General features: G+C 44.8%; 1 protein-coding gene across 1 annotated transcript in view; it reads left to right on the plus strand.

Moving 5' to 3' along the window:
* LOC103250582 (talin-2) overlaps positions 1 to 23634 on the plus strand; it is a gene marked incomplete at its 3' end in the record, with an annotated part of 178179 nt that extends 154545 nt beyond the window's left edge. The window contains exons 31-37 of the mRNA XM_008049176.1: positions 6424 to 6517; positions 8561 to 8650; positions 11162 to 11284; positions 12873 to 13016; positions 14556 to 14717; positions 22847 to 22987; positions 23453 to 23634. Coding sequence (XP_008047367.1) covers positions 6424 to 6517; positions 8561 to 8650; positions 11162 to 11284; positions 12873 to 13016; positions 14556 to 14717; positions 22847 to 22987; positions 23453 to 23634 — 936 coding nt within the window. The remainder of the gene's footprint in view (positions 1 to 6423; positions 6518 to 8560; positions 8651 to 11161; positions 11285 to 12872; positions 13017 to 14555; positions 14718 to 22846; positions 22988 to 23452) is intronic.
* Between the last annotated feature and the right edge of the window lie 681 nt (positions 23635 to 24315).

Consider the following 24315-nt stretch of genomic DNA (forward strand, 5'->3'; position numbering starts at 1 on the left):
TAGGGAGGCAGTGGGATGGGAGGAAACTAGTTTGGGAAATACGTTAAGACATGATTTTGAGGTTTGAATGGTTCAATGTCCTTCTTTCCTTTTGGTTTCACCCAGGGAAGTAAGTGAGACAATACAGTTTCTACTGGTTAGTTTAGTGACGAGTTTTGTTACATGGAGCACTGCAGTGACAGCCCGAGAAGACCTGATATTAACAGTCCCACTTTCACGCTCCTGAACCCAGAGGGTAGGGTATGTTAAGACTCTGTGGTGGCAAAGGCATGTTTTCTTAGCATTGTTACCATGATTTAGTATCACATTACAGTACATATTTATTTATTCCCAGGTATATGGAAGAAGGAGATTAAAAACAGTTTTATTAGGGTATGTAGAGTAATGGGAAACCTTTTTTAGAATTTGTCGATGAGTGATTTTTGAAAAGAGTAGCTTCAGTTCTGCTTTCTTTTTGTTTGCTTATTTGTTTTTTCATGTCTTTATGTCTTCCCTGGAAGCTCCATGGTTGTTTTTAAGTTGTGGGAGTCAGGAGGACAGAATTCTAGTCTCAGGTTTAATAAGTGACTAACTCGATTATATCGGTCAGTTGGCTCCACCTGCCTCAACTTTTCCATCTGCAGAACGGGCATGTGAACGGCATCATCAGTGAGCTTTCTTCGGGTCTCCATACATGAGAGCTCATGATACTGGTTGTTCCAACCTGCCTCTCATCCCCTCTTGGCTCTCTTGGTTTTTGCCAAGGGTTAGACACTGTCAGATCAATTCCCTTGCATGTCTTCATTTACTCCAGGGTGATATGTTTTAGCTGCAAATAACTAGAGCCAGCAGGGGACTGGAAGAATTCTCTTCACATCTCCACACCTCCATCTCATGCTTTGTTTGTGATTATTCTGGCAAACAGATACCCTCCTTTGATGGGGGTAGGGATGGGGGCAAGGTCTGTTCTGTTGAGCAGCTGTTCAGATTATTTTTTTAAAACCCTCTGGATTGTTCTTTTTTCTACAAAGAGCCTTTGGATAAGACAGCTGACATTTCCAGGTACCTGAACTCAGATGTTTTTCATGATCTTCAGTTCTTTGCATCATTTCAGAATTACAGTTTCCAACTTGGAGTGTGTAGTTCAGTCTTTTAATTGGGGGAGGAGGGACATGTATAAATGGGCCTTTTGAAAGCCAGGTGCAGAGTGACACTGACCCTGAAGGAATGTCGCAGGTCTGTGGCTCTGTGGGTATCTGCAGGCCCCCTGGTGGCGGCATGGAGGAAAGGATCTGGGAGTGAGTTTAAAAAGCTCTCTTTGCCTCTCTCTTGGCTTTTAGCAGTTGGCGGAGAGTTCCCAGACTGGTAACTTTATAGCCAAGCAAGCATTTAAAAATCATCATGTGGCTGGGCATGGCGGTTCACACCTATATCCCAACACTTTGGGAGGCTGAGGTGAGAGGATTGCCTGAGCCCCTGGGTTTGGGACCAGCCTGGACAACTTGGTGAGACCTCATCTCTACAATAAATCAAAAAATTAGCTGGGCATGGTGAGGCATGCCTGTAGTTCCAGCTACTTTGAAGACTGAGGCAGAAGGATCTCCTGAGCCGAGCAGGTCGAGGCTGCGTTGGCCGTGAGCATGCCTCTTCACTCCAGCCTGGGCGACAGAGTGAGACTCCAAGTCAAAAAAAAAAAAATCATCATGTGAAAATGATTATCTCAGGATGGAACTGTTGCAAGAAAATGCTGGTACATTATCCTTGGTTTCTGGGCACATTTTGGTAAGCTTCCTGTGCCCTGGTGCTGTTTCTCAGAGAAAATTCCAGCCAGGTCTAGTGGGTCAAGCAAAGGTCTTGGGACGCAAAGCTCAGCCAGCCTGGGGTTCATTCATTCATTCTCTTTCTTCTACATGGTCATGACACAGACTTTTATCACAGGTCAATAGGGGTGAGACCCCATGCTGGGTACTGGATGCACACCGTGGCTGAGATAGGGGTGTGGCCCTGGTAGAGCAGGGCCAGACACACACACCACACCCCCCTCTTTCTGTCTGGGCCTGTGTGCGAGTGCACAGGAAGCAGGAACCCGATCTTGTGGCCCTCGGTCTTCGGGTCCACCCCTTGCCTGTTCTAGAGACAGCTGAGCTCTGCCTGCCCTTCATGGACATGTCCCCCAAAGTCCCCAAAGTACCACCATGGGGACCCAGGTCTGGACAACTCCGTCCTGTCCTGCTCTTATGTTAGCAGTCCTGAACTGCTGTTCTCTGTGGTCCTTCTTGTTCTGGGGGAAAAGGTTTGCTTCTGGAGACAAAGTAGATTTCTTTTTTTTTCTTCTCTTAATTCTGCCTCCAAGCCAGGTACATGTGGGGACCCCAGCCTCTTGGTTTCAGATACCTACAGGAGAGGAAATTGTTTTCTATTCCGTGTCTAGTTTGCCCATCTTCTTCCTGTGTAACTGGTCCTGGTCCTGAAAGTTGGTGGAGCTGGAGACCCTGTGTCAACCGTTCATCAGCCTGTCCCCAACCAGAGGCTAATCTGATGCTCCCTGAACTTAGCAAAATGGAAAACCTTTTTGCAACTGCGGGGATGTCCTACCTCTGTGCACCTTCCCCAGCTGCTGCTCATGCTCACACCACAGTCACCCTGGCCAGAGAAGCCCTCACGCCTGCAGCAGCCAACATCAAACCCGTACAGGCCAGGTTTCCAGTTCCAGGCCTCTGAGGGCACTTCTTAGGAACTTGCAGGTGACTCCTGCCTCACTGGTGTCCCTTTGGTCTGAGGCTCCGGCTGGGCAGGATTCCGCCAGCCTCCAGAGACTGAAGGATGATCCAGCAAGTGGCACAAAGGGGATGAGTGCTTTCACTCCAGAAAACAGAACTATGTCAACCAGGCCCTCGCTCTCTCTGTTGGTCTCATCTAGAATGTTCCCTCCTCCTTTAGGTTCAGCCCTGACTTTTCCAACTACGTGCATCTACGTCAAGCCCTCCCTTCTGTGCGGAGTCTGTGTCCCATGGTTAAGGCTCTTGTTTTCCTCTGTATTCCCTGTGAGTCCCACATGTGTCTGACCTCTCTTTCAGCCGTGCAGCATGTCCTGTCAGGTGTCATGCCCAGGTCCCTGCTTTCTTTGGCCCAACTTCTTTGTATCTTGTCATCTCATTGTCTCGCCTCTCCAACTAGATTGCAAGCAACCTGCTGTCCCAGAGAGACTTAACCTAGATGATTGTTTCATCTCCATGCCTTGTGTATAGCAGGACCCAGGAGCACCTGTGGGTAGATTCTGTCTCACTCTTTCTCTCCTGCCTTCTCAAGTGCTTCTTCCCTGGAGGGAGGAAGATGTCTCATGCTCCTGCTTTTTCCTCCAAGCCCCTTATCAGGTCCTTTGTGCTTAATAGATCTTGCATCAAGAGCTTAATAGATCATCAGATGGGTTGACTTTACTCTCCCACTCTGCCGCAATTCCATATCTATTTAAAATTTCCATCCAGAGCTCTCAAATGTCAGTTGAATTAGTATCTCTGAATGCAAGGTGATTTTTATCTTAGAAGACCCTTTGTAACCCAATTTTAAAAAATTAGAGTGATTGGATATACCTAGATAAAGAATAGAATACAAGAAAGTATTATCTCTACTAAGTGGAATTATGGTTATTTAACTTTTTTGTATTTTTTAAAATAAACTTGGATAGCTTTGATTATTAAAAAATATTGTGGAAAAAAAATAACAGTTACTACAGTTCAGACCTATTTGGATGTACATAGAACAGAGATTCTGCTAATTTTGACCATTTTTTACGATATTGCAAACAGATTTATTTCTAATTTTTTGGATAGATTTATTGAAATTCTTGCTGTAGGAATAACATAAAATCACTGTTAATAGTGTTATAGAAGTCTTTATATGAGGGGGGGGACCTAAAAAAGCCTGGAATTACCTTTTGGAGTACAGTCCTCTTATAGTAGTACACTTTGCTCCTCTGGACCAAATGGTCAACCAAAGTTTTTATCTGGAAGTTTTGAGAAGGTTGCATCATGATTTGCGGAAGAAACATCCCAAGTTGTGGCAAACAAGTGACTGGTTCTTCCACCATCCCACACCGTGCTGTGTTCCGTGGTTTCCTAGTCAACTCATCTCACCCTGAGCAACATTTTTTGTTTGTTTTCCTGTATGAAAAAAGTCCTCAAAGGGAAATGTTTTGCTGATGTCAAAGAGGTGAAACAAAAAATGGAAGAAGCACTAAAAAACTTCAAAACTGACAAGTTCAAACCTGTTTTGAGCAGTGGAAAAAGCATCTTGATAGGTGTCTTGAAGAGTACTTGATAGAGTACTTTGAAAGTGACTGAAGATAAACACGTAAGAATAAATACACAATTTTTTATATAGATAAATTCTGGAGTTTTTTGGATTCCCCATGTAGTAACTAGGTTAAAAAAAACCCCACATAAACAGGAAGCAGAGTGAAGCTAAATGGAAAGTTGCTGTGCTGTGTGGAAGTGTTCTCCAAGTGGTCATGTCATACAGTTGAGGGCATTCTCCACCCGTCATTATGTTGATGTACGCCAGCCTACCCAATCAGAAGCATCTAAAGGCCACCACGCAGATCACAATGTTGGACTCAGAGGGACACTTCCAATGGGCCCACTGTGGACTGTGCCCTCCGAGGTCCTTGGAACTAGCCAAGGTGTTGCTGTCTTCATTCTTGTTTTGCTTTGCACTGGAAAGCACAGTGCATCCTTGTGGTGCCTTAATTAAGGACTGTTCCCCAAATATGTGAATTGCCAGAGTCAATCTTACAAAACAATTTAGGACTTCCTTCTTGAGTTCAGGAATGTTTTTCTTCCTATCATCCTAGCTGAATTTAAAATTGAAAGCAGTATCTTCTCATCAAATAATTAGGCCGATTGCTTTTGTACAGTGGCAACATCATTTTCCATCTAATTGAATATTCTCTGGGAAGCGGCAAAGCCAATTTAACTAATAAAATGAGTCATCTTTTATATTAGATGGTATTCGTGATTAACAGCAATAGTGCCCTGTTGTGTTTTTGTTGAAGTTGCCCCTTAGCTGCCGTGGTTAAGTGGTGAGTAGAATTCTGGGCCCTGCCAGAAGTGTGGACCAGTGATGACCCTGCAGAAAAGAGTCATGGGTCTGAATTTGGATGCAGACAGGAATGAGTTTAAGTCTTGTTTTCTACTTATTTGCAGTTTCCTCTTAGGGAGTTAACTCATCTCTCTCAAATTTTTCATTTTTCAAATGCATGGGTTTTCAATTTTAAGACTTGGTGTAAAGCTACAGTAATTAAGACAGTGTGGTATTGGTGAAAGGTTAGTCACATAGATCAATGGAACAGACTAGAGAGCTCAGACGTAGACCCACACAAATATAGCCAATTGATTATCAGCAAAGTTGCAAACAGTTCAAAGGAAAAAGGTCAGTCTTTTCAACAATTGGGGCTGGAACAACTGGACTTTCATACGCAAAACTTTTTTTAAAGAACCATGACCCATATCTCACACCTTTTAAAAAATGAACTCAGTATGGACCTTGGGCTGGGCATGGTGGCTTACGCCTATAATCCCAGCACTTTGGGAGGCTGAAGCAGGAGGATTACTTGAACCTGGGAGTTCAAGACTAACCTGTCAACATAGCGAGACCTTGTCTTTTTTTTTCATAAAAAATATAAAAATAAAATTAACAATTTTTAAAAAATAGACCATGATTTTCTAAATTAGCCATGCCATAACCTAAGATAAGTTCAGTAGGAGCTGCTTGGGAGGGGTGGAGTCCTTGTCAATGTAAGATGAAATCTAGGCTGCCTCTTATATTCTAAGAATAGTAGAAACACAAGTAAAATTATACAAGAGTCTCTAATTTATGCCTATTAATGTTAGCAAAGAAACATAAACAGTGAAGATTTTTATATGTTATATGTGTTATATATATTATGTTCTTACAATAAAGTAAGCTGGAGAAAAAAAACATTATTAGGGCAATCATAAAGAGGAGAAAATATATTTATGATGCATTAAGCTACCCTAGATGTCTTCATCCTTGAGGAGGAGGAGGGACTGGTCTTGCTGTCTCAGAGGTGGCCAAGGAAGCAAAAGAAGGCAGGAGAGGCAGACACTCAATAAAATGTGACTTTTATTGAAAGAAATCCATGTTCAATTGGGCCCATGCAACTCAGACCTGTGTTGTTCAAGGGTCAACTGTATTAGGACCCCTTGAGGGTAAACCAACTAAATAATCAGAAACAAGGACAGGGATTCTCATTTTAGCTTCCCTGGTATAGTTTGTTTTTTATTATGTAGGGTCTCTGTAGAAGAACTTTCATGGGGACCGCAGCCTAAATAGGGAATCCATGGTGTTTAGGGTGGACCTGACATTGTTGGGGAAGTTACTATTGATCTTTTAAAAAAAAATTTTTTTTTTCTGTTTTTGTCACAGAGCTGTGACAGAGAGCATCAATCAACTCATCACTCTGTGCACCCAACAAGCTCCTGGCCAGAAAGAGTGTGATAATGCTCTCCGGGAACTGGAGGTAGGTCCTCGGAAGGCTGCTGAGGATTTCAGGGAGAGGAAAAGAGAAAACACGTGTGCTCGTGTTTCTAGGGTTAGTGGGTTAGTTTCCTCTCCTCTGCCATTGCCTTTTATCTTCTCCGGGAGACTGTTGAGACCAAAGTTCTAGACCAAGTGGAAAGGAACTGAAAGCAAATTAGATTAGGTGGGATTTTTTTCCTGCTTCCCCTTTGTCCACTTGGATGAGCTCTCTTTAGTTAAAAGATTCTTTATTTCAAACCAGGAGAGGCTTATGGTATTGGGTCCAGGCTGAATTTTTAGGTAGCAATCTCTGATACTCATTTTATTTCTAATATAAAATTGTCGCGTTCCCACAGAATGTATGTGGGTAGACATAAAACCAACATGCCTGCTTGTGTGTAAGGCAGTCCTAATCAGTGCAGGTCCCATTGAAACAATCAAATGGATATCTCAGTGGCCATGGGTTGACTGTGCACAGTGGACCTCTCGTTTTCTGGGTGATCCGCATGACTCTGGCATGCTGGGAATATCCGTTAACATAGCCTCCGGAGCATTTGACTGGGGCCCTGATGATGGCACTAGGCCTTTGTGCACAGCTGGAAATGAGAAGGGGATTGTTATCAGAGGGCCGATACATTCTGAAAACAGTGAGAATGGTTCTTACATTGACTGAATCACTGCCCTGTTCTGCCCCGTTCACATTTGCAAATATAAATATGTGGGCCATTGCTCTAAATGAATCCTGTCGGCCTGTGTGCCAGTACTCTGTCCTTTAGTAATATCCTTGGTTGACCAAATGATGGCTATTTCAGGGTTGCTGCTACTAAAACAATTTTGATTATCCGGTATGGGAGGAGTTTCTTCAATGACATGAGCTCCATTCTTACCTCACCCTCTTTCCCTCATAACTTTAACTGAACAGCTCAGCAGTCCCCTTTACTTCCTCCCCGCCCCCACCCCCACCCCTTGTAGCTCAAATGACTTTGTCTTTTGTTGGCTGTGCCCCAGAGGCTGCTGGATCCTAATGTACTTTCTTGCTCCTTGGGAATGAGGTTGAATTTCCTCATTGGAAAAGTCCTTTGCAAGTGCTGATCAAAAGTCATTACAGTGTCATTACAAAACTGGTGATGGGCCAAGCTCAGTGACTCGGCCTGTAATCCCAGCACTTTGGGAGGCTGAGGCGAGGGAATTGCCTGAGCCCACAGGTTTGAGACCCACCTGGGCAGCTTGGCGAGACCCTTGTCTCTACAATAAATCAAATTTAGCCAGGCGTGGTAGTATATGCCTGTAGTTCCAGCTACTTGGAAGGCTGAGGCAGAAGGACCGCCGGAGCCCAGCAGGTGGAGGCTTTGGTGGCCGGGAGCATGCCACTGTACTCCAGTCTGGGCAGCAAGAGTAAGACTCCAACTAAAAAAACAAATAAACAAAAAAACTGGTGATGATTTTCAGTGGCTCAGAGACAGAGAGCCAGGCCCTCTACCTATGTATTTCCTTGATGAGGACCTAAACAAGAGTGGTTATAAAAATTAAAAACAAACGAACCATTCCTGTGGGCAGTTTTGAGGAATGACCTTTCGTGCCTTCCCATTGAAAGGTTCCAGAATTGGAAAAACTGAGATTCCTTACCAAGTCATGAAGAGATAAATGAGTGGGTTTTGAAATCTGAACTCTTTAGAATTATCCAGCAGAGAAGTTGTGCTAATTGACCATGAATGTGTTGCCCTGTATTAACATTCAAGTTTCTTTTATTAATGTTATCCTTCTGTGCTTACCATGTTTCTTCAAAACTGAAAACAAGAGATTCTCATCTCTGACAAAGCTAACTTGAGACCCCTTTCCTGCCCTCCTCATCAGTGTTGTATTTCTAGCAGGAAATCTGATGCCATGATACCATGATCTAAATTCTCTAAAGAATCTGAGTGTAAATGAATGATCATGACTAGAATCCTGTAGATAGAGGGAAAGCTGATCGTTGGTATTTTGTGTTGCATTTCTTGTGCTCTGTGATACTGCTTGCTTTTTAAGATGTGTTCTTCTTCTGTAGACTGTCAAGGGGATGTTGGACAATCCTAATGAACCTGTTAGTGACCTCTCTTACTTTGACTGCATTGAAAGTGTGATGGAGAACTCCAAGGTAAGCCTGTTCATGCCGTAATCCAAAAGTTAACACTGCCCCCTAGTGTGAGGAAAGATGGAGATGTGTCTGTGTGGCTGGTCCCCTGTGTCCTAAAGCCTTGTGTGGGAGACCTTGGCTCAGGTGCTCTCAGACTTGAGGGTGCATGAGAATCATTTGGGGGGCTCATTAAACACAGATTGCCACCCCCTCTCCCCAAGCTTCTGATTCAGTAGTTCTGAGACAGGGCTGAGGTTCTGCATTTGCTCACCATCTCCCAGATCTTGCCCCCTGGGGTCCAGGAAGCATACTCCAAGAAACATTACCTCTCTCCTATCACAGATGGGTCTTTGTGGGAGTTGTGTATTGTCTGCACTTGAACTGATGTGGAAAGTCTTTCGGTGACCTTGACTTGTGTGGGATCCTCTTGTGTGTTCCTTTTGCCGACCATCTATAACGTGCCTTCTCAAGGGGAGTGAAAATTGTTTTGTTTTTTTGGCAGGGTGTAGAGAGGTGTTAAAAAATAATCTAAGATAACATGGTGACTTGTCCCTCCCATCTTAACCCTACTCAACAAAATCTTATTCCTTAGTATTTCATTTGATGGGGGTGGCAATTAGGGGAAAAGGCTCCATAGTGGTATAATAATGACCAAAAAAAAAACCTGTTGAGAAACTCATCTATGGTTATCATACCAGGATCTTTTGAGAATGTCTCGAAGTCAAAAGGTAAAAATTAAAAGCCAGGGAAATGAATGGATGTCGAATGTTTGATGTCTGCCTTTTTACCTGAAGCAAGGGTGCATGCTTGTTTGTATCATTTTATGTTATCTGTATTGGTGACGTCAGAAGGGCTCAGTCTGTTTCGGAGCTAAGACTAGAGTTTCCTCTGATAAGCATCTTTTATGGAATTATGGATCGTCTAAAGGGAGGATCATACATTTTACAAACTCAGATCTAAAGAAACGGTTCCTTCTTAAAGAGAGGGTAGGGGGAAATATTGTGAATAAAACTACCCCCTGGCTTCTTTGTTTTGCAAATCTTTGTGAAAACTGGATTATTGTGTATATCTAAGCAATTTAGGGAATTTATTTCATTTTCTCATCCAAGATGGCTTTTTGACAAATGAACTCTGCATTGGCTTCTAGACTTGGCCATGCCATAGTATCTCCAAAGAGTTAACATCCTTCAGTTTCATCATTGTGGTCCAGGAAAATATGACCCACCCTCCTGTTGCATATGAGGCCTATAGAAGACAGAGTACCAGATGTGTGATGGGTTCCCTGCCTCTGCCCATTTGATCTTCTGTCTGACCTTGCACAGGGTGCTTGACCTCTCAGTTGGATACTGGATATTAAAATCCCTTTCAGCTGTTCGTGTGAAGATCTCTGAAGAAAGAATGCACAAGTGATTTTCAAAATAAGGCAAAATACTTGTTAGTTTTAGAAAACATATTGCTGGGCATGGTGGCTCATACCTGTAATCCCAGCACTTTGGGAGGCCGAGGCAAGAAGATTTCCTGAGCCTAGGTGTTCGAGAGCAGCCTAGGCAACTCGGCAAGACCTCATCTCTACAGTAAACACATTTTTTAAAAAATTAGCCAGGTGTGGCACACACCTGTGGTTCCAGCTACTTGGAAGGCTGAGGTGGAATGTTCCCCTGAGCCTAGAAGGTCGAGACTGTGGTGGTCATGAGCATGCCCTTGCACTCTAGCCTAGGCAACAGGATAAGACCTTGATTCAAAAAAAGAAAGAAAACATGCTTAGCAAAGATCTAGTATATACATTTGACTGTCAGTACATAAGTAAATTATTTCTGGGCCAGGCTCGGTGGCTCAGTCTGTAATCCCAGCACTTTGGAAGGCCGAGGTGAGTGGATTGCCTGAGCCCGTGGGTTCGAGACCCACCTGGGCAACTTGGCGAGACCTCATCTCTACAATAAATCAAAAATTAGCCGGGCGTGGTAGCACGTGCCTGTAGTTCCAGCTACTTGAAAGGCTGAGGCGGAAGGATCGCCGGAGCCCAGCAGATCGAGGCTGTGGTGGCCGGGAGCGGCCACTGCACTCCAGTCTAGGTGACAGAGTGAGACTCCAACTCAAAAAAAAAAAAAATTATATCTGGAAGGGTGTACCTTCTGCTTTCTGTGTATGACTTCACCTGCAGCTCAATGAATATGATTTTAATATTTTAGGAATGAATGGTCCTCAGTGTAACCCATTCACCAAGGGATGCCCTGTGTAGACTCTGTTGTCTGTATGTGCTAGCTGTGTATCTCCTTGGGTTATAGGTAACTTTGGGGTGGAACGTTCATATTTTCATTATTCATTTCTCTTTATGGAACAAATGATAACATTTTCTTGAATCTCTTCTTAGTACAAATGAAAGAGAAAATAGCAAATATTATACATTAAGTGGCCTTGAATGTTAACAGTTGGAAGTGTAGCCCTCCCTTGCCCTTTGGTTGAAAGCAATGCTAGATAGAGAATATTGCCAGCTGGATTTGTTTTGTTTTGTTTTGTTTTGTTTTTTTGCAGGTTCTGGGTGAATCAATGGCAGGGATATCACAGAACGCCAAGACCGGGGACCTCCCTGCCTTTGGGGAATGTGTGGGGATTGCATCCAAAGCTCTCTGTGGGCTGACGGAGGCTGCGGCCCAGGTAAGGACTGGGCCTGATACAGCCATGTGCGCTGTGCCAGATCCCTGTGGGAGGCATGGGTGAGCTCCATCTTTAGCCCCTCCTCTAAGCATCACCATAGATACCATGGAAAAGACAGTGGCTCCCGTGCAGGCTGGGGCACTGAGAAAAAACATCAGTCAGCTACCCCCCAGGAGCAGAGCAGCCATGGGCCAGGTTGGGGGGGACAGTGAGACTTGTTGAGTACTGCAGACCCAGCATACAGGTTCAGTGGCCTACTTTTAAATTATTTTTAAGGATATAGTTGTATGTGAACTGTTTGGGGTAGGAAAAAAAAAAAAGCACTAAATAATTGAAATTTGCGCCGGGCTCGGTGGCTCAGCCTGTAATCCCGTGCCTTTGGGAGGCTGAGGTGAGTGGATTACCTGAGCCCGCAGGTTCGAGACCCGCCCGGGCAGCGAGACCTCATCTCTACAATAAATCAAAAAAATTAGCCGGGCATGGTAGCGTGCGCCTGTAGTTCCAGCTACTGGGAAGGCTGAGGCGGAAGGATCGCCAGAGCCCAGCAGGTGGAGGCTGCGGTGGCCAGGAGCGGCCACTGCACTCCAGTCTGGGCGACAGTGAGACTCCAACTCAAAAAAAAATAATAATAATAATAATTGAAATTTGCTGAGGCTTTAGGATTACAAAAACGTTAGTCATGCTCTTTTTAGGATCAGAGAGAGAAAAAAAGATAGATGCCATCATGCAGAGACATGATGTGGCATGTTTCTTGTCCTTTGGTGATCCTGGACATTTTTTTCAGTAATTATTGGGCTTCAGTTGTGTCAGCATTTACCTTGAAGGATTTATAATTTGACTATGACCTTGAACTTAGCAGATTTTACTGAACCAAAGAGAAACATCCCCAGTTTGGGAATGAAGTTCTCTACCTTCATTCTTCCCCCCCAAATCTCTGGGGAGTCAGGTAAAAATTCCTGCCCACAGATTTGTTTTCTCCCTGTTATTTTTGGCTGATCCATCCAAAGGGAATCCAAAGAGAAGACATTCTCTTGTGGCCTCCTGTCCTTTGGGGTCTTTCTGTTGTTTTCTGGGCCATCTTACTCAGTTACCTAGTTAATGTTCTTCCTGCTATTGGACATACTGACCTACACAATAGGGACATGGTAAGCTATGTGAGGAGAAACCCTAGGGCAGGGCAGGCTCCCGGATTGGCTGGCCCAGTGACTCTGTACATCAGTCCACACCCACTGTTTCCTGCCTCTCCTGTCTGGCAGTCACCTTTGTGCTGAGGCTGGGCACCCTCATGACCAGAGCAGCCAGGATTGCATCCATCCTTGTCCATGCCCCGAAGAACTTCTTGAGGTGCACTCTTAACAGGGAGACTTTGTTCCCTGGGGCATGCAGCAAACTCCTGCTGGCCTGTTTAGCCAGCATGAGCTTGTCTGTCGCTACACCCTTACTGGCAAGAGGGGTGAGATGATCCCAACCGGCTTGCTGTAAGGCGCGCCTGAGTGTGACGGCTGCATGGCCAGTGCAGACTGTCATCCCACACGGGCTCACCTTGGAGCATGGCTCCTGAGCTATGGTTTTTCTCCTCCCTCTCCAGGCTGCTTACCTGGTCGGCATCTCTGATCCAAATAGCCAGGCAGGCCACCAGGGCCTTGTGGACCCCATACAGTTTGCCAGGGCTAACCAGGCGATCCAGATGGCATGCCAGAACCTGGTGGACCCTGGCAGCAGTCCTTCGCAGGTAACCACAGGGAGGGGGTGCAGCTTTCAAGTCCTCAAGCTCCTCTTGGTGGGAAACTCTCTGTGTGGGAATCCTGTTCTTTTGCAGCTTACAAGGCCAGCTAAATACAGCCCTGTAGATAATGACTGGAGGGGAGGGGGCGCTGCACAATATGAAAATGGGGATTTGTAGGTGCTTTGAATGGGGTGCGGAGGCAGTAGGAATGAAGCAATCACAGCAAGGTTCTAGAAGAGACTTCCTTCAGTTCTGGGCAGCACCGAGGGCTTGTTCTGTGCTCTGCACTGAGGGAGCCACGGGAGTGACACCCCATGTTCCACCCCCTCGGCTCTTAGCCTTTGGGCAGAGCTTGGAAATGCAGTGGCTGGGGTATGATGACAATGTCAGAGGTGCACAAAGGAAGGGGTGATGAATTCCCTGAGGGCACTGTCAGGAGCCACTTCGCATACATGACAGCACTGAGCCAGGCCTCCCCATCACCGAAGGGAACCAGAGAGTCATTTGAGGACTAGGTAGTATGTGTGCCCTTCCATGGCACGTCTGATACTGAGTGGTATGGGGTCCCAGTCACACATTAAAGGGGGGACCTGTGGCTGGTATTGGGGATGCTAGAGGCAGTCTTGTGAGAGGCACAGCCATCTACAAACCCTAGGACTGGCATTTTTGAGGCAGGAGAAGGGCTCAAGTGATGAAGGCAATTTAGGGACTATCTGGACTAAAGCAGCCCCGAGAGCTGGTGTATCAGTGAACCCAGGAGTCCTCACCTGCCCAGTCAAGCCAAAGGGTGCTACCAGCCCTGCAACACAGAGTGAGTAGATTCAGGGAAGAAATGAGTTGGGGCTGGGGTGGAGCCCATGGAGTTTCCTGAACCAGACCCCTCACGAAGGTACCAACAGCCCATCTGTTGATGAGGGGAAGCTGCTACCCCTGAATTTTTCTCATCTGGACCTGGATTCTTCAACATGGTGGCCACTTGCTACATGCAGCTATGAAGCACTTGAAATAGACTAGTCCAAGTCATGACGGGCTGTACATATGAAATACACACTGGATTTCAAAGACTTACTGTGATTGTAAAGATTGGAAAATCTCATTAATAGTATATTTAGATTGATTATATGATATTTTAGATATACTGACTTAAAGTAACTAATTTCTTTTTCTCTACTTCTTTTCATGTGGCTACTAGAACATTTAAGATTGCCTATGTCTAGACCTCGGACTAAACTCTCACCCTGGACCTCTTATCTGGAGGTTCCAAAGACTAGCTGACCACATGCCCTCTAAGACTCTCTAGGGCCCAGCCTTCTCCCACCACTGCATAAGCACCTCCTTTTCCTTTGCTTTTTCCATTCTCTCTTGTGTCATATTTCCTGCCCTCTCATTTCCTGGAGTGACTTTGGGGACAGCAGAGCTAGACACACAGGATCTAGATGCATGAGTTGAAGAGGAAGCCAGGCTCGAGACCTGGTGGACTCCTCTACCCTGGAGCCCTCTGCCCTGAAGCTTAGGGTGCCCACAACCTAGTCCCATGCTTTGTAGGTCCTGTCAGCCGCCACAATTGTTGCCAAGCACACCTCTGCCTTGTGCAATGCCTGCCGCATTGCCTCATCCAAGACGGCCAACCCAGTAGCTAAGAGGCACTTCGTCCAGTCAGCCAAGGAGGTCGCCAACAGCACCGCCAATCTGGTGAAGACTATCAAGGTAGGTTGCTATGCCCCAGACCTACTCAGTCTCTGTGGCTCCTGCTACAGAGGGGAAAGAGGAACCAGACTGAAGCTCTGCTCTCCTAGGACTTTGTCTGGTGGTACGTAACTTCTGGTTCATCCTCATGATCTGTGCCACTCCCTTTCTAATGAGATACCAGTAACCTTGGTGACAACCTTTTAGGTAGTGGGAAGGGGGTCTCCCCAAATTCTATACCTGAGGATCTTAGGGACAGAAGTCTGGTTGGAAAGGGTTAGTTTTAGGGCTTTTCTTGGCACTACGCTTGGATAGCAAATACTCTGTTTTTACTTAAACTGATTTTTATTAGCGGTGGCTTCAAGTGGGCTGGTTGAGAGCTCTGCCATTGTTGCTGGACTTCTCTGGACCAAGAGAGCAGGTGGCGGGAAAGGGAATGGGAAATTGCAGAACAGTCACTTTAGTCTCTCCTATTATATTAATTCAGTTTGCAGCCGTTTAAAATTTTTAAGTTGAGCATCAACTTCAAAAACTAAAGCATTCAGTCTTCATAACAAGTTTGTCTTTGCATTTAAAATCCATGGGCACATGGGAGGGTGGTGAAGTGTTCACTTGCAAGGAGGGAGTCTGAATCACTGGGCTATCGTTACTTGTAAGTGGGCTGTGACCCCACAAACAGTCTGCCCTCAACGGGGACCAAGCTGTCTGCTGCCCAAAAGAGTCTTTTTAAAAAAAGGAACAAGCCGGGCTCAGTGGCTCAGCCTGTAATCCCACGCCTTTGGGAGGCTGAGGTGAGTGGATTGCCTGAGCCCACGGGTTCGAGACCCGCCTGGGCAGCGAGACCTCATCTCTACAATAAATCAAAAAATCAGCCCGGCGTGGTAGTGTATGCCTGTAATTCCGGCTACTCGGAAGGCTGAAGTGGAAGGATCGCCGGAGCCCAGCAGGTTGAGGCTGCGGTGGCCGAGAGCAGCCACTGCTCTCCAGTCTGGGCGACCGAGTGAGACTCCAACTCAAAAAAAATAAAATAAAATAAAATAAAAAAATAGAAAACGGAACAGACAAACAAACAAAAACCCTGCCTATTTGAAGGCAAGGATAAGCTAGGTTGAAAATGAATAAATAAATTAAAGCCAGTGTCCAGGTGCCCTTTGATCCTGGTGAGAGCTCACCTTAATACCTTCATAGTTCATGGTCTTAGCAGCTCACATTGTTCATTGTGTATTTTGTGCTTTGGGTGTGTTACTCATTCTATACAACCCTGTGCTTATCCCCGTTTTAAAGATGGGAAACTAAGTCACAGGGAGGTTAAGTAACTTTCCCAATGTGACCCAGCCAATGAGTGAGGGTTAGAATTCAGCCCCAGGCCTCAGAACCCGAGATATGAACCCTGGAATGCTGTTTATTAACTCTTTGGAATGGAGAGACTAACTCATCTCTCCAGCCTGGGAGGAAAGACTTTGCTGTGTTTGTAGGGCTTCTGTGTAAGTTTGGGGCAGGCAGGATTGGAAAGAACAGTATGCTTGACAGCAGTGACATCATTGCTGGTCGCTGCATAATTGACTTATCTCAGTTAATGTCAGTCATTTTCTGATCATTAAAAAAAATCACATTTAGAATGGACCAAGGGGGAGAAAAAGGAAAGGAACTCTTTCTTCTATAGAAATTTGTGGATCCCTTTTTTTTCTGCCTCCTCCTTGGTTTTCAATCCTGACCTATCTCTATATAAAGCATCTCTGTTAAGATCTCATGTTCTTTTCAGATTCTCCTCACAGTGTCAAACCCTCTTTGCAATTCCCTGCAGCAAATGAGCTCTTGTAATGGCCTAAAAGATAGGCCTGTGCAGAAACATCAGAGGAGGAATGTAGGGGGCTTGTAACATAGGGAAGATAAAGGCCCCTGTCTCCAGGAGCGCCCTGGGAACCAGGAGCAATGCGAGAGAGACAGAAATGAACATGTCGCCCCTCAGCGTGTCAAAATGTGCCTGGTTTTTCAATTCCACTGCGTGGCAGGGTTTGCTGGGAGCAATGAGCTTTGTTTTTTAATTTACTATGTACTGAATAGATTTCCGTTTGAAGAGATGGGTAAGTATTCTGTCAAACAGCAAAACAAATGAATATGTGATTCCCTTGAGACAGCTACCCTCATCTCTGCACTTTGCACTGTTTGACGCTGCTTAGTGCTATTTTTTTTTTCTTTTGACCATGAGGATGTGCCCAAGCCTAAATCCCAGCTGCCATACCCTTAGAGTCACAAAGAAGGGAGGGGTGTATTATAAGCACGAGGGAGCAGGTGACCTGCAGTGGCTTACAAGCTCCTATGAGAATGTGTATATTCGGGGATCTTAATCCTCTACTAATGGCACTCTTTAAAACCCCAAAGCACAGCTCAGCAAGAATCCATGTCTGCATTTCTAGAACTACCTGCTGGGGGTTACTCTCAACGCAGGGCAGGGTAGAAGGACACTGACCCTTACCCATGGCTGCTAACTCCCTACTGGCCCCACATAGACCACTGCCGACTTTTCTCTCTCCGGTCAACTCATTACCTAGTCTTGAATTAGATGCATGGAATGCAATGTTATTTTAAATGTGCAGTCACTCGGGTTCGGGTGCCAAGTAGAAAAATTATGCAACACCAGCATTTGTTTTTCTGAGAAGTTGAAGTTTGGCCTTGCCCCTTGCCGCAGAGTTAAAGCTCAGGGTTTTGCAATTAAGCACTTCCAGTGTGTACCACAGACACCGGGTCCAGCTTTCTTTAATCGAATTTGACTTGGCTGTAAGTATGTTTTCTTGGTCATCCTTATGTTTGAATTGCTAAAGTAGCTAGAAAAAGGAAAAAACTCTTGGGCTTCTGACTTCTATTCTTGTTGCCTTTGTCCAAAGTCAGGAGGAAAGAAAGGAGCCAAGAACCTCAGGTTCTGGTTTGAGTCAAATAGGTAGCAGGGTGACCTTGACAAATCATGTCACTTTCCAGGTGCTGATTGTATCATCTGAGTTGGAGTTTAGGATTCAATTATCTTTAGGTCCTTTCTGGCCCGCAAAGCCCATGAATCTTTGATTTTGTGCATTTACACAAAAATGCTTCTCCCAGATCTCTGTGGGATTATGCTCAATGAGGACAATCAGGGGAGTTGACCCAGAGGTTGGGAGTGTCCTTGTCCTCGTGGGGCTTGGACATGTAGCTAAGGAAATTTGCCCTTTTCTCATTATGGTTGGTGTACTAGGCATTCTGTGACATGGAAACTCTCATGCCTGCTTAAAATGTCACCACTGGACAGCTTTGAGTATTTCATTGAGTTGAGTAGCTCAGCCGTGGCCAGTGGAAGCAGAATTCAAAAGAGAAATAGTCTGTGCAAGCTATATTTTGGGATGCCAGTTGCCTTTTTTGAAGGAGATAACTTTTAATTTTTTTATTTTAAAGATGTGGGGTACAATTCACGGTTAGGTTTACACATGATCATTATGCAGGTACCCTTGTTGGTGAGGTGCACCTCCCTTCCCCCAAGCAGTTTCCTACTACTGCCAATCCTTTTCTTATAGTATTATGTTAATTGTTCAAGGACCACTTATGAGTGAGAACGTATGATACTTGGTTCTTTGTTTCTGTGAAATATCACTCAGTATTATAGACTCTAAGTCCATCTAGGTTTCTGTAAAGTTCATGATTTTGTTCTTCTTTATGGCTGTATAACGTTCCATCGTGTATATTTACCACATTTTTAAAATTCAGTCCTGTTTTGATGGTCAGCACGATTGGTTCCATGTTGTTGTTACTGTGAACAATGCTGTGGTAGACATAGGTGTGCAGGTATCTTTTTACAGAGTGTTTTTTGTTCTTCCGGGTATATTCCCAGTAGGGGAATTGCAGGGTTGTATGGAAGGTCAATTTTTCAATCTTTTGGGAATCACCACACTGTTTTCCTCAGAGGCTGTACTAGTTTGCACTCCCACCAACAGAGTAGAAGTGTTCCCTTTTCTCTGCATCGTCTCCAGCATCTGTTGTTTTTTGAGTTATTGATGACGGCCATCCTGACTGAAGTTAGGTGGTATCTCAGTGTAGTTTTAATTTGCATTTCTTTGACGACTAGTGAGGCTGAGCATGTTTTCATGTATCTGTTGGCTGCTCGTATGTCTTCTTTTGAGAACTGTCTATTCTTATCTTTTGCCTACTTTGTAATGGGGCTTTTTGTTTTTCTTCAGCACGTTTGAGTTCCTTGTAGATCCTAGATATTAGGCCTTTGTCAGACATACAGTTGGCAAATATTTTTTCCCAGTCTGTGGGCTGTCTCCCCACTCTCTTGATAGTTTCTTTGGCTTTGCAGAAACTTGTCAGTTTGATGAGGTCCTACTTGTCTACCTTATCTCTTATGGCATCGGCACTTGGGGTTTTGATCAGGAATTGGTTGCCAGTTTCAATTTCCATAAGGGTATCTCCTGCATTTTCTAAGGTTCTTATAGTTTGAGGTTTTACATTTAGGTCTTTGATCCATTTAGAGTTGATTTTTGTGTATGGTGATAGATAGGGATCTTGTTTCAATCTTCTGCATGTGGTCAGCCAGTTTTTCCAGCCTCATTTACTGAATAGGTTCTCCTCTCCCCAGTGGTTGGCGGTGGAGGCTTTGTCGAAGATGAGTTGGTTGAGAAATTGAGGTTTTGCTTCTGGAATCTCAATTCTATTCCTTTGGTCTATATGCCTGTTCTTGTACTGATACCAGGCTGTTTTGATTATTGTAGCTTTATAATAGAGTTTAAAGTCTGGAAGTGTGATACCTCCTGCTTTGTTTTTGTTGTTGTTGTTGTTGTTGTTTGTTTTGTTTTGTTTTGCTGAGGATTGTTTTGGCAACTTGTGGTCATTTATGTTTCTGTATAAATTCCCATATTGTTTCCAGGTCTGAGAATGCTGCTAGTAATTTAATGGATATTGTGTTAAATCTGTAGATTGCCTTGGGTAGGATGAACATCTTAACAGTGCTGATTCTTCATGACCATGGAATATTTTTCCATTTGTTTGTATCATCTTTGATTTCTTTGAGCAATGTTTTGTAGTTCTCACTGTAAAAATCTTTCACGGCTCTGGTTAGGAAGATGCCAAGCTATTTGATTTTTTTTTTTGTGGCTATTGTAAATGGGGTTGTGCTTTTTATTTGGGTTTCTGTTTGTTTATTGCTGGTGTATAGAAATGTGACTGTCTTTTGCACATTGATTTTATACCCTGAGACTTTGCCAACGTCCTTTATCAGTGCAAGGAGGTTTTTGACAGATTCTCTTGGGTTTTCAAGGTATAGAATCATATTGTCTTCAAAGAGGGATAATTTGACCTCCTCTTTTCCTATTTGGATACCCTTGATCTTCTTTTGACTGGGGTTTATATCTCTTGGCATTCTAGTCTATGTCATTCAAGACTCTGTCCTGTGCGTAGCAATGGGCGTGTGATATAGTGCAGTCCATGAAACTGTGCACTTGGGAAACCATTCCTTAAGACTTGCCTTGAGTGTCATCTTTTCACTTAGAAAAGATTCAACTGAGGCTTGGTGACTTGATTAGGTGCCCGTCTTCCTAGCAGACCAAGAGACTTGTGGGAGTAGAAAAGGGGAGGGAGTGTGGAGAAGTAAGGAGCGGGAAGGTGAGCAGCCCTGAGGGAAGGCTCAGCCTCCTAAGCTGAGCTAGAAGCCGTGTCCTCCCTGCCTACGGGGTGTGATTGGCGGAGGCCAAGCAGCCCCTAGTGGGGCTGGAACCTGAATTCCTTTGACTCCTAAGTCCACGCTTGCAATCGGCTTGCTTCATGTCTTTGCCTGTTTTGGGGCCACTTATGTCAGACTCTTCTGGGTGTCACTACCCTGCCTCGCACTAGCATTCTAGAATTGCTCTGAAGCCTGGTAGATCCAACCTCCAGGAATCAGTGATGTTATCAGCGTAATAAGATACATGTGCCAAGATACTTCACTTCTATGTTGCCAGGCCATTGTTGTCCAACATCACTTCCTAAGGACATAGTGGCAGTTAGAAATGAGTCTGTGTATGTGAGCAAAATGTCCCAGCCATGTAGGGTTCCCATTGGGCCTGGAAGAATGGCGGCATCGGAGAAGTGCAGGTAGGGTCAGTGCCTGCCTGGTGGGGAAGGGCACGTGCCAAGGAGAACCAGGTACTACATTAGTCAAGACGGTAAATTAGCCAGGCTTGTGGGAATTCCTCTAAAAATATTAGCATTGTGGTTGTGTAATTATCGTCCCAAGCTTCCAGGGCTTGATTGGAATGTAGTTGTTATTTGGAATCACCTTTAAACCGACCACACCTAGCTCTTGCCTTATTGAAAAACAGAAATGCTCCCACCTCAGATCCAGTTTGCTTTGAAGTGCTGGTGCCCCTATTTTTTTTTGTTGTTGTTCTTCCTAATTGTCTAAATTTCCTTTCATATATTGCTCATAAGGGTCAAATTAAACGTTTAATTGGTCGTTTAACAAGGAAATTTGCATTCTTCTGCAAACATAGCTGTCTTCTCCAGTGTAACCTTTCGCTGGGAGGCAGGAGGGCTGTCACTGGATCTCATACTGTTGGTTCTAACAGTCTCGTTCTTGAGGAGGCACATGGGGTCGGGGAGTCACAGATTCAAGTGTCATCCCTGCCTGGCATGGGTCACAGGCCACATTCCTGGATTCTCATCCACCCAGACCATTCATCAGCACTGATCGCTCAAAGCCCTTGTTCTGCCTCCTGCTGGTTTTTTTTAAAATTATGAAGCATAAGGTACATAGAGAAAAACCATACATCCTATGTAGAACTCAATGAATTTTCTCAAGCTGAACATACCTAGGTAACTAGAGCCAGATCAAGAAACAGAACGTCGTCGGCACCTAGAAGCCCCTTCTGTGCTCCCTTTAGTCTCACCTAAACCAGAGAGTGACCTGGCTTCTAGCACCCTCAATTAGGTTTTTGTCCCTTGCCCAAATGGAATCGAACAATAGGTATGCTTTTGTGCCTGGCCTCTTTAACTAAATAGATGTTATTTTTGTGAGATTTGTCTGCTTGGGTGAGGGTAGTTCTAGTCCATTCCTTCCTGTTGGGTTCCATTGTGTTCATTGCAAAGTGGTGGTTCAGGGACATCCAGATAAAATTTAGGAAAAGTTAAAAGTATTTCTCTGAAATACAATGAAGTATGTTTATAATTTGGGAGAGAATAGACATAATTGGAGTGAAAATGGAGGCCATGAGCCCAAAGTCAGTGGTCTCAAAAGTGGGGACTAAAGTGGTTCAGCTGCAAGGTAAGGCATAGGGCCTCCCAACGAGAGAAGGGAAGGGTCTGTTTGGATTTGTAGTCCTGCTACCTGTGTGTGGAAGCTGACTGTGAGACTTGCTGTCCTGTGAGCTTCACATTCAGCTCGACTTTTTTTTTCCTTTTCTCTCTCTATTTTATTATTGAGATGCGGGGTACAAGTCAGGATTAGGTACATGAGTAGTCTAGGTGTAGGTGGCGTTTGGGCCTCCAATTGGTCCTCACTTCCCTTGGTTTAGAATCAAGTGCTCTTTGTGATGACATATGCCCCCCCCTGCCCCCCCGCAGTGTCCGGAGGCTGCCGATCCCTCCCTTGTAGCATTGTCAGAATATGTGGTATTCAGTTCTTTGTTTCTGTGATAGATCACTGAATATGATGGGTCCTAAATCCATCCAGTTTGCTGTGAAGTCCATCATTGGCTGATTTTGTGTGGCTCTGAATGAGCATTAATAGTTAAAATTTGTAAAGCTCACTCTGTCACCTCGACCTACTGGGCTCAGGTGATCCTTCCACCTCAGCCTTCCAAGTGGCTGGAGCCACAGACACGTACCACCACACCCAGCTAATTTTTTATTATTATTGTAGAGATGAGGTCTTGCCAAGTTGCCCAGGCTGATCCCGAACCTCTGGGCTCTGGCAATCCTCTTGCCTGCTCCTCCCAAAGTGCCGGCATGACAGGTTCTACTTAACATTTGGTAACAGGGCCCTTGATGTGATGGCAGGAGACTCTCAGTGCTTATTTATTGTTTGTGAATTTGCCAAGCATTTCAATATTCCCGCTGAGCCACCTTCTTTCACTGGAAGGTGATTGCTGTGGTTCAAGAATGCTTTGTGCTTCTCAGTGAGGTAAAACAATCTCTGCATTTTCTCCCATCAGGCCCTGGATGGGGATTTCTCTGAAGACAACCGCAATAAGTGTCGCGTTGCCACTGCACCCTTGATCGAAGCTGTGGAGAACTTGACGGCATTCGCATCAAATCCTGAGTTTGTGAGCATTCCTGCCCAGATCAGCTCCGAGGTAGGGAGATTCGGCAGCAAAGATAATACTGAAGTCTTTGGCTGATTTCGTGTGGCACTGAATGAGCATTAATAGTTAAAATTTAAAAAGCTCTCTCTGTCAACACCTAGAGTATTGCTGCTGTCAGTGATGTTACATGCACCAAGCTGGTAAAACTTAATGACTACACATCTCTTGAGGGATAATCTCTTAGCCTTGTATGTTGAGAACAATCTCCCTGCACAGACTCAGGCCCATTCTTTCTTAGAATGTGTTATACTTAAAAAATGTGAATTAAGAAGCAAACACGAATTCAAGTCCCACCATCCAGACCCTGTGTGAACTGGTTTCCAGGGTTCCCTGCCCTCTGTGTCTCCTTCCAAAGGGCAGAGGCAGTGACTTGGTAAAGAACAGGACCTTCCAGGGCCCGACTCATTCACTCATATCCGTGTACCCTGACCTTTCTCCTTTGCTGTTTGGTCTTAGGGTTCTCAGGCACAAGAACCAATCCTGGTCTCAGCCAAGACCATGCTGGAGAGTTCATCATACCTCATTCGCACTGCACGCTCTCTGGCCATCAACCCCAAAGACCCGCCTACCTGGTCTGTGCTGGCTGGGCATTCGCATACTGTGTCCGACTCCATCAAGAGTCTCATCACGTCTATCAGGTCGGTTTCCCAACCAGAGACTGCTGCCAGCCTGCATCTGAACAGGGCAGGGGGAAGAAAAGCCCACAAGGCTTTTTACTTAATAGTAATATCATTGATCATTGTCATCATTTTTTTATTTATTTCTTTGGGACCAGGAGCACTTGTCACAACAATAATTGCTAACTTAAGCACTTATTCTATGTCAGATATTGCTCCAAGCGTTTTGCCAGTATATTTGAGCATTACAACAGTCTTGTGAGGTAGATCCCACCACTGTTGCCATTGTACTGATGAAAAAATCTAAGCCGAAAAAAATGTAGGTCCCATTCCCAGGGTTACCTCCAGGCCCAAGGGCTCTACTCCCAGTCCTTCTCATCATTGTACCACCTTGTGTATACCTAAGGGTTTAGGCAAAGAGCCCCACTGTTTATTTGGCAGCGTCTGAGGTGGCCTTTACTTTGCTAATAAGACAGAAAGAATAACCTAGGGCCCACAGTAACCCTGGGCATCTCTGACCTCCTTGGTGATAGTAGGAGCCTGAAAAAATATCCCCTGAGTAGATATAATATTTCTGAAGTTGATCAAAGCGAATACCCTGCAGCGTGAAATGCATCTCTTTCCTTCGTTATATTTTGCCTTCCAGTTCCTTTTGAAGCTCAGAACCACAGTTGACCTTGTTATTGCCTTGCAAAGAAAAAT

Source organism: Carlito syrichta, unplaced genomic scaffold, assembly GCF_000164805.1.
Source record: "Carlito syrichta isolate Samal-C Ts95f unplaced genomic scaffold, Tarsius_syrichta-2.0.1 Scaffold130654, whole genome shotgun sequence".
In the NCBI taxonomy this organism is placed as follows: Eukaryota; Metazoa; Chordata; class Mammalia; order Primates; family Tarsiidae; genus Carlito; species Carlito syrichta.